The 10,498-nt window shown below is 41.8% G+C and overlaps 1 protein-coding gene across 1 annotated transcript; it reads left to right on the forward strand.

The window, feature by feature from the left end:
- The first annotated feature begins 504 nt into the window (after positions 1-504).
- On the forward strand, positions 505-6,866 carry slc5a12 (solute carrier family 5 member 12). The gene is made up of 15 exons (XM_071896648.2): positions 505-858; positions 1,334-1,399; positions 1,516-1,567; positions 1,937-2,004; positions 2,315-2,469; positions 3,484-3,624; positions 3,753-3,882; positions 3,978-4,066; positions 4,177-4,289; positions 4,502-4,569; positions 4,669-4,755; positions 4,998-5,170; positions 5,906-6,009; positions 6,378-6,502; positions 6,585-6,866. The coding sequence occupies exons 1-15, from the start codon at positions 505-507 to the stop codon at positions 6,756-6,758; spliced, it is 1,899 nt and encodes a 632-aa protein (XP_071752749.2). The 3' UTR covers positions 6,759-6,866.
- The last annotated feature ends 3,632 nt before the right edge of the window (positions 6,867-10,498 follow it).

The following is a 10,498-nucleotide window of genomic DNA, read 5'->3' on the forward strand; positions in this document are numbered from 1 at the left end:
AAGCAGCCTATCCTCTAAGTCTGTGTTTCAACGCCCAGTTTGCCTACTTTGTTGGATTAAATGTCTCAGCAATTTGCACGGCCCACTTAATATTTCACAAATGTCAACATGACAAAGAAAAACATTGGAATTGGAAAAACATTAAGAACTGGGGAGTCGGGGGTGGGTGGGGGGGGTGGAGTTTAGTTTTAGGAAATGATGGCATGTGATGAGCATCATGAGAATTAGAGGCAACTGTGAGAGTGAAATAGACTTAAATCAAACTGACTGTCCCTAGTTAATGCTAAATGGCTGCTGTAGATATGGTAATATTTAACCCAGTTCATAAGTTATCTGTATACAGAAAACTTCCCCAAGTTAAATCACTGTCAGTTCTCCTTGAATCATCAACTCATGCTGAGAACTTGGGAGTGTCTTCATTGAAAAACACTTTACTTGGAAACCAGATTAGACAGAAGGTGCAAAGCTTCCCTGTCCGAACCAGCATCCACTAACCAACCAGTTATGACGGTCACAGATAACAGAGTGGGGACTTTTAAAGCGGGGGACTATGCCGTGTTTGCTTGTCTTTTCGTGGTTTCCTCTGGGATAGGGGTGTTTTTTGCGGTGAAGGAGAGGAAGAAGGCCTCGTCCAGAGAGTTCCTGGTCGGGGGCCGGCAGATGACCTGTGGCCCCGTGGCTCTGTCCCTCACTGCCAGCTTCATGTCAGCCGTCACCGTCCTGGGATCCCCATCTGATGTCTACCGCTTTGGGGCCTCCTTCATCCTGTTCGGGGTCGCCTACACCGCTGTGGTCGTGGCCACCGCAGAACTCTTTGTGCCTGTTTTTTACAGATCAGGGATCACAAGCGCCTATGAGGTAATATTAATGTTCCACGCTTGCCAGTATGCGTTATTCATTTTTTAATTGCCGATTTGGCACTGTGTGGGATGTTCATTTAGTGCTGTGCTCAACTGGATGTGTTAATGCTCTGCTGCAGCGAGCACTTGGTGTTAAATGCCTTCACAATGCACCTGTGACTTGGTGCTGAGGGGCATCAGCACCAGCTCAGGCTCGTTGTGGAGCGTAGTTAGAGTTCACACTGATGACTTGAGTCAGGTGATTACATTACTGCACACAGGGAGAGTCTCCTGGGCTGTAATCCCCCAGACTGCACATCCTGTGCTGGATAATTACATCAGCACGAGGTGGTCTCCGATACGCTTTCAGCATATGTCACTGATACAGCTTCCCGGCCTCGCACAAATTAGAAACATATGGCGAGCTGTAAATATAGGGCTTGAAGCTGCTGTTTTTATCTTCTATTTGATCCATCAATGCAATTTCCATATAGTATTTGGAGCTGCGGTTCTGCAGGGGGGTTCGTGTTGCTGCAACACTAATCTACATGATGCAGACGGTAAGTTTGCACACACAGACAGAGATATTGGTACCAGTGTATGAGTCATCTATTGAAAAAAACACAGAAGAATAGAAAATAATGTTTGATTGCATTGCCGCTTGCCCACATTTCAGATCCTATACACAGGAGTTGTGGTGTATGCTCCTGCCCTCGCCCTCAACCAAGGTAAATCACATTCAGCAGACTATCACCTACTTTTTGCCCTGCTGCACACAACACATTTTCCAGTAAGTGTTGGTTTTTCAGAGACAATTATTTGGAACTGACAAGTGTTGATTTGGGAGTATTTATCCACCCACACAGCTGATGTGAATCTGGGGCCGCTGGTCAAAACTAAAGCCTTAAAATAACTCTGATGGGCGTGGACTTATATAAACACTGGCACAACTGTTGATTTCTACACCCAGAGTTAGATCAACACTGACGATTTTGCTGTGCAGATACACAGTGTTACTGTTTTGAAATGGATTATCTTCATTTTAATCATTGTTCCATGTGTGGGCCTTCCACTAAAACCTGATATTCTCTCTGCAGTGACAGGCTTCAATCTTTGGGGATCTATATTTGCCACAGGCATCGTGTGCACCTTCTATTGCTCGCTGGTGAGTGGAGAAACTACAGCTTCTCTGAAACCGAAGACAGTGTGACTAGACTTCCTGGCAGGCAGGCGCTGTCTGTTTCTGCTCAAGCAACACACCTGAATAAATATTCCCTCTCTTAACATAAACACTGATAAGGTAAACGGAGCCACTCACCCAGGCAGAGCGTGTTAGCGCGGCCTTAAAGCAGATGTAGCAGCAGATGTCACAACAAATATGGATGAAACAATTTAGTGGGGTGTGAGGGACGTCCTTGTTGGTCATCTACTGTATAATGCTGTCTGTGTGTGTGTGTGTGTGTGCGTGTGTGTAGGGAGGCCTGAAGGCAGTGGTTTGGACAGATGCCTTTCAGATGGTGGTGATGGTGGTGGGTTTCCTGACGGTGCTGGTCCAGGGCGGCAGGAGGGTTGGGGGGCTGGAGGCTATGTGGGAGACAGAGAAGGCAAGCGGCAGACTCACAGTCTTTGAGTAAGTGTTGATGGTCTCACGCTCATGAGATGTAAAACCACAAGAATTTACATTATTATTTTCATCCACTAATTCACATCAGCAACAACAGTTTAGTCAGTGATCACTGGAGACATTTCAAGGAAAAATCCAGCCTAAAACACTTGAACACGCTTCAAAAACAGTTCTTGGCAATGTACCTTGAATTTCTGGGCCCATTTTGTCGTTTGATGGTGTATTTTTCATATTCCCACAGGTCATATCCCCACTGGCCAAATGTAGACTGTGATGTGATGTCAAAATATTCCCACTGCAGCTACAATGGAGTTTAATAGCAGAAGCATGTTCAGTTAAAACATCAGGTTTCAGTGTCAGTCCCTCAGAATAAAAAAGGATGGGTTTCTTTCTAGACTCACTATTTTGTACCGACATTCAGCAATCATACAGGGAGAAATCCATCCTGGAAGAGGCAGAGAGACCGATTTCTCCACAGACAGTAGCCTCAATAGACCAGAGTGCAATGCAGCCACAAGACATGTTGCGTCTTGCGCTCTCTTGCTCTTACTATGCTATCATAATCGCTATTGCCATTACCTCCATGTATAACCCACAGCTGATCTGAATTATCACACTCTCAAGCTTTTTATATTTTCAAATCTCAATGGGATCCACCTAAATAAAGGTTAAATAAATAAACAAAATAAATAAATATGCCCATACGCCCACCTTTGTTTGAGAGCAAGTTCGCACCCCTTCTCTGGGGGTTGTTTACAGTCATTCTGAAAAATGTAAGAAATCACTAATTGAAATTGAAGTAGATGAAGCAGGTTGAGGGAAACTGAGTACACCAAGAAAGTAAATAACGACACTTCATCTCAAAATAACTCCTTGAATCCACTGAACATCACAATTTAATAGTTAACGGTGTAAAAGTATTCAAGGCTGGGTTTTTTCCTTTAATACACTGCCAGTGATACTGAATCTCTGTTATTTAGTGGGACTTTACTGTTGATGACAAATGATCTCTGTCCCCAGCTTTGACCCGAACCCTCTGAGACGGCACACGTTTTGGACTCTCTCCATCGGAGGCACATTCACATGGCTTGGGATCTACGGCGTCAACCAGTCCACCATCCAGAGGTGCATCTCCTGCAGGACTGAGACCCACGCCAGACTGTAAGCATCTGCTCTCCTACTGACAGTGAATAGATGCAGAAGAGACTGTGTGTCTATGGTGAAGGCCATCTCAGTAGTGTTTTGTCATTAGTCTGTGCAGCAATCTGTGTGTGTTGCTCACTTCTCAGAGCTTTGTACCTCAACCTCCTGGGTCTCCTGGTCATTCTGTTTTGTGCTGTGCTGTCTGGTCTCATGATGCACGCTTTCTACGTCAACTGCGATCCGTGGACAGCGCAGAAAGTTTCTGCCCCTGACCAGGTCTGTCGCTGTTCTCCACACAGGCTTTGTTGACATGTCGCCGCATGCTCCGCTGCTGTAAAACTCTCATGAACTTTAATGTGTTTTCTCACCAGCTCATGCCTTATTTTGTGATGGAAATTCTGGGGGAGTTCCCGGGTCTCCCAGGACTGTTTGTAGCGTGTGCATTCAGCGGAACTTTAAGGTTGTAGAGGCATATCTTCTGTTCAACTAGATTTCTCCTTTACACTGATTACACTGAGTAAGGTTGTTGATGACTAAGCAAACCATTTAAGTATTCATTACCGCCCTCAGCACAGTGGCTGCCAGCATCAATGCCCTCGCAACAGTGACCTACGAGGACTTTGTCAAGCAGTGGTGTGTGAATCTGTCCAACACAGCCAGCACCTGGACCAGCAAAGCACTGTGTAAATATACAACATCCAGTTTACAGATTAGTCTGCACTGCACAGCACAAACGCAACACTGCAAGATGTTACATTTGCATGCGTCAGGAACATTGCATTTGTCAAGGTGCCAAAGCAGATAATACATTTCACATTTTTCACATGTGAGGACAAGATGTTGCCATTAGCAATAAATCTGACACCATGAGATTCATACATCTACATTATTGCAGGTGTTTTCTTTGGAATAACCTGCACTTCAATGGCAGTGGCTGCCTCCTACATGGGAGGAGTTTTCCAGGTAATTGCCAAGAAATGTGCTGCATGGTTTATATATGCATATATACATAAATTAGATCTATATTGCAAAGGTTGCTTCATTTTTTCCTCCTATTGCAAGGCTGCTTTGAGTATCCATGGGATGTGTGGCGGTCCCATGCTGGGGCTTTTTACACTCGGTATAATCTTTCCCTGCACCAATTCTAAGGTAGGTTCACCACAAGTGCCTCTCAACTGACTTTTCATTATCAGATACCAAAGTGTTATTTCTAAATTTAATTCCACATGATAGAATGATGCCTTAAAATATACCGTTACTACTACTACTACTATTAATACTAATAATAGTAATAATAATGATGATGGTGATGATGATTATGATGGTGATAATTCAGTAGATAATGTCTAGTTGGTGTGGAATGAATCAAACTGACTATCAGTTCACCCTAGGGTGCTGCAGCAGGTCTGATAGCAGGTATTACCTTGGCCTTCTGGGCCGGTGTGGGTTCCTTCATCTACCCAGCTCCGCCCGGTAACGCCCGGCCGCTGCCTCTCAGCACACACGGCTGCACTCAGGTCAACTCAACTGCTCCGGTCACTGACACGCCATATCTTCCACACAGGTACGCATTTCACAACCAGGCCCACTTCTGTTGCACTGACATCTCTACTGACTACCTGCAATTCCAAAATGATGTATATTCATTTTTTAATTAAAAATGCGTTGCCCTGAAGTTAAAAAACATGAAGAACTCCAATCTCAAAACTGTTAGTATTGGAGATTGGATCTAAATTATGAGCTATTTTGAGACCATTGCCTGGTCTTAAATAGCTCGTAACTTAAATGTTTCTTTACTTACATGTCAACAGTTTTATAAAAGTATTAGGTGTCACATTTTTTAATTTTAAATTTAATTTAATTTTATAAATAGTGGATATCTCATGTTGTAATGAATGTCTTCAATATGATTCAGTTTTCATGATTTTTCAGTCAAATATACTCAGAATAAAAATAATGTTCTTCATGATATTTTGCAAATGAATGTAGTTTAGTTAAAAGGATATTTATTGAATGAATTTAAAGAAAATGTAAAGTCCTCACAGGCAGAACAGACACAATACTGGTCCCTGATTTTAGCAATTCTTTCCAGTTGTGGTCCAGTTGTGATGAGCTGACAGGAGTTACTCTGAAACTCTGAAAACTCCCTTAATTAAATATATGGAAAAACACAGTAAGCAGCCTCTCTCTATTATTCTTGGTCTGGACAGGGTTTCATGACACTGGCTGGCTGAAGCCTCAGTGGTCTGATGATTTGTGTCTGTGGATGTCAGTGTTGTGACTCCTTTGTCCCCTGCAGGTCATCCTTGGCTGACTCCTGGTACTCCCTGTCATATTTATACCTCAGTGCCGTTGGATTTATGGCCACGGTCACTGTGGGCCTCCTGATTACCTTCCTAACCGGTACTGTATCTGTGCTTCATGAAAAACATCAGTCATCTGGACATTCTCATAGAGACCAAGAGTTAATGCCTGTTGACTGAAAGATAGCGAAAGTGGTTGAAATCCTTGACTCATGATGCTGTGGTTTGGATGATGTCTGGAATATTGTTAAAATATTTGTTTGACTGCACAAAATGTGAATATCACTGCTGCTGTTTTGTTGGTAGACGGACCCACAGGTTCCTTGATATTAAAACAAGTTACAGTTCATTTTATGTGCAGCTGAGTTAGAGAATAAGCTCTGTGTTAAAAACAGAGCGTCTGCATTTTTTGTAGGGAACAGACAAAAATGCATAAATTCATTTCTAAACAGCTACTTTTCTCCCCAGGATCCAATAGGGGCAAGGATGTGACACCGCTGCTTATCCGGCCAGTGTGTAATCTTTGCTGCTTCTGGTCAAAGAAGTACAGGGAAATGTGCTGGTGTGGCGTCCGTCATGATGATGGAAAACAGGTAAGACAGAAACAGCAAATGAAGAAAATTGATACTTTTGCTATTAGAACACAAAATGAACCAAATCGTTGTCTTTGCTCAGGCTCTGGAGTGTTTAGACTCTGCTGTAAAACATGAAGACCAGTGTTACCACCAGGACACAAACAAAACAGCAGTCAGAAGAAAAGGCCCGCCGACACTGGTGGAGAACAGTCATAACTTGGAGGAAAAATCCTACACAAATGCTGGGTTTGTCGTAGAAACACAGTCTTTTTAACAGCATGTTATGTGTATGGTCTTTGGCAAGAAGACTTGTGGTTTGTGATAATAAGGGGAAAAAAATGTCCACACTGCATTGCCCTCGTTTGTTCCATAAGCAGATTTAGTTACACTTGGATAGTCATAATAAATGAATATATCAAACAGACTTGTTGGCCAGGGGCTGTTTTTCTGCTGCTTTGCATTATTCTAATAACACAAATGAAGACGGCATTCAGGTTTGATTTAAAAGATACAATCCATGATTTATTACAGAAAAGAGTGATATCCAAATTATTTTATGTTACATCCTTTTTATACATTTCAGTATGTTTTTACATGTAAACAGGAACGAAGTAAACAATGTTATTGATACACTTCATGTCACAACTGATAACATCCTATTGTACAGTTAAATCTATGGTCTAACGTTACTGTGCTTCCTTGACAAGTGCACAACTTGCTCAAGCACAATCCTATCATGGATTCAACAAGAGGAATAGCATAGAACAGCGAGCTTAATCCCCCTCTGGACCGATGGATTTTCAGAGATGTGCAAGGACATGCCTTTATTACTTAATATACATTATCCCTATTCTGCTGTTGTAGAAGGCATGAGAAACACCTTTCCACCACTGTGCAGCATTTGTATTTGTGAGAAGGTGAACTGATGTTCTCAGAGAGGAGAAGATAACAGGATTCAGTTCCATCTGAAAAGTATTTGTAGCACGGACAAGGTAAACATCCAAGGTCAGTTACTCATTAATACAATTGCCATTAAGAGTTTACATGAATGCAGTATCCCGTTAAACATTTCAGCTGCTAGGGGTAAATGTAAATCTATTGTTCTGTTGAGTAAATCTATTGTTCTGTTGAGTAAATCTATTGTTCTGTTGAGTAAATCTATTGTTCCGTCACAGACCAAGTCTGAAGATTCACATCTTTTTTTTGTATCAGGCTTTCCTTGAAATTCAGTTCAGGAGAGAATTTGATATTAATCAGTCTAGAACTTAATTTGAGGCCAAGCTATTATTTAGAAAATACTCTTACGGTATAAAAGTATGCCGCATCAAGAAACTTACATCTTGTACGTTGGGCTTCTTTGATAATCTATTTAACTTCCAAAACTGATCAATAATGACAAAGGGGAGGTGATATGTTTGAACTTTACAGAAGTTAGCTCTGTTCAAAGCAGGTGTAAGTCATGCATACTCCACAGTACAAATGTACCAGTACATTTACATCTGCATCTGACACTGTTCAAAATGAATGCAGCACTCAAGGATTACAACATGCATAGATTTTCAATGTTCACATACCAGGGAAGATACTTTAAAAACCTGTACTAAATTCCTAAATATTGGAATATTATTAAAAAAAAATCTCTATCTCTTGTGAGTGAAAGGAGACAAATGACTTGCAAATAATGATTAGTGAATCACTGGATTGAATGTTATGACCTGAAAGCATTATTGTTATTTTTCAGTCAACAATCTGCGTTATATGTCTTCATACTTAATTGTATGACGATTATATTACAAATAATTCTGATCTGCCATAATGTATGTATTGTGCATTTGATGCAATTAAATAAATCATGCTTTTAATGTGTTACATCTTTTTTTAACTATTGTGAGGGTGCATTACAGTCATGCAAATGCACTGCAGTGCAAAAATATATATCTAAAAAAGCAGGATAGCTTTGATTGCTTCTTACAAAATATGATAAAAAGTTGATCATCTGCAAACATTCGGAGGACACCTGAGGAATGCGGACGGTACATTGCCTTATCTGAGGGTGGAAGCAGGTGAACGCATGCTGGTTGCACTAAAAGAAATCCTATAAAAACATTACATACATCATGATACCTCTGAAAAGTATATACAATGAGAAGTAAAACAAAAGAAGATAATCAGTGAAGAAAAACTAAATGTACAATGATTGTAAAATATTGAATAAGCGTTGATTTTTGATTTTTGTCATGTGCATTGCATTCTGGCTAGTGATACTCTTTACCTTCAATTGTCAGATCTGTGTAGCCTCCACACTACTTCTGTGCATAATGCGGTTGTTAACTCTAAATCTCAACTAAATATTTAGCATTACACAACAACATGACCTGTTTTCAAGTGCTTAGGTCAAATTTAAAGATCTAATTAGCTACAAAAGTACAAAACCCCATTATTCACACTCTGCACTCTACATAACCCGTAACCATTCATCTCAAAATGAGCGCAACAGGGAATTTAGGGAAATGACTTTGTGTGATTTTGACCCAGCGTCACAGCTGTATGCATCTCTCATGCTGCCTGTTTTGCGTTTCCTGAGTTCTCGTCAGACTGAACATGCCGCTCTCATCCACTGCATCAGCACAGACCACAATGGAAGGCAATGCCGTGGCTATGTATTTAACTCGAGCTAACTTTTCTCACTTTCACATTGGTTAAGGAAAGAATGCAGCTGAAACCGCATTGAACTGTTTTGCTCAATCAAAAGTTAGAAATTAAAGTGTGTGAATGTTGGTGTGCTTTGTGAGCATGGAACAGTATATGGATGCTCTCTAGAAACCGAGCATCCAAGCCACAGGTATTTCTAATCTATCCAACTTTCAACCACGCTTCTAGGCTTCCAATAGCAAATTAGAAACAGACTCTGAGCACAGAACGGAAGAGCAGATTTGTGGCTCCTGCATGTGAGTGTATACATTGTTCACGATGGGAGTCACATTACAACGTATACTTTCGACTTATTTCAGAGCCATTAGCTGAGACCGGAGTAGGTAGTGCGGTGTGACTCACATCCAAGACAAATCCTTACAGGAGAGTTCAGAGAGTTTACAGCAGATCGTACAATAGAACGAGGAGATAGAGTATTTTTTGCACTTGAAAAGCACGTGCAGCACAAACAGGCACACGTGATGTTGGTGACACAATTGTGGTGTGCACAACTGTAGGCACAATCAAATCGCACTAAATTCACATTTCCTCAACTCAAGCTCAGCAGTAGCATAGACAGGGATTAACACACGGCTCACACCGAGCAAACATATGTGAACCAGGCATCAAGACAGGGGCTTTGTCTATCAAAAGATACAAAACAATATTACCATGCATTTTACATGATTTCAGAGAATCCTCTTTCAAATGTATGAATGTTAACATCTTCCACGATTTGTGTAGTTTTTTTTTTATCTGCTGTTTACGAATTGACAATCAGCATGCTTCAAGGGCAACATACAGTCACTTTGCATAAACATTGTCCATTATATTTGGTAGCCACATCACCAGAATCACTTTTGCGACAAGAAACAATAAGTGCCACAGTAGCTCTGCCACATAACCGGTAGAACAACGGCCATGTTGATGTCCATGGGAGACAAACATAGCCAAGCTGCGCGCTGCACTACACTGAACTGTCAAAGCAGGGTGGTAGCTGCCACACAGAGAGAGTGCAGGATGAGTGCCAAAAGTGAACAGTGGTGATCTGCAGCCCTTGATCTGCATAGTAAACATTACAATTGCACAGGTTTCCCCAGTGAAGCCATGACACAGCACAGGGCCAAGGGCAACCTGCTGGATGTTGCTAAGTGAGGGAACGGGGTGGGGTGGGGGGTCGGAGCCAAAACCAAGAACAGCACCAACACTGGACGTGGAGCAGATGGCGAGGGACCGGTCAGGGTGACGCCTGGGTTGAAGCCAGGCAGGTTTGGGAGAGGATCTCAGGTCTAGTTACAGGAGAGGGTGTCTTTGGTGTACAGA

Source organism: Centroberyx gerrardi, chromosome 4 (assembly GCF_048128805.1).
Source record: "Centroberyx gerrardi isolate f3 chromosome 4, fCenGer3.hap1.cur.20231027, whole genome shotgun sequence".
Classification (NCBI taxonomy): Eukaryota; Metazoa; Chordata; class Actinopteri; order Beryciformes; family Berycidae; genus Centroberyx; species Centroberyx gerrardi.

Excerpts from the sequence above, each read along its gene's own strand:
- slc5a12 (XM_071896648.2), top strand. The coding sequence starts at position 505 with ATGACGGTCACAGATAACAGAGTGGGGACTTTTAAAGCGGGGGACTAT. Across the intron at positions 859-1,333 it reads GGATCACAAGCGCCTATGAG|TATTTGGAGCTGCGGTTCTG; the intron begins GTAATATTAATG and ends ATTTCCATATAG. Across the intron at positions 2,470-3,483 it reads GGCAGACTCACAGTCTTTGA|CTTTGACCCGAACCCTCTGA; the intron begins GTAAGTGTTGAT and ends CTCTGTCCCCAG.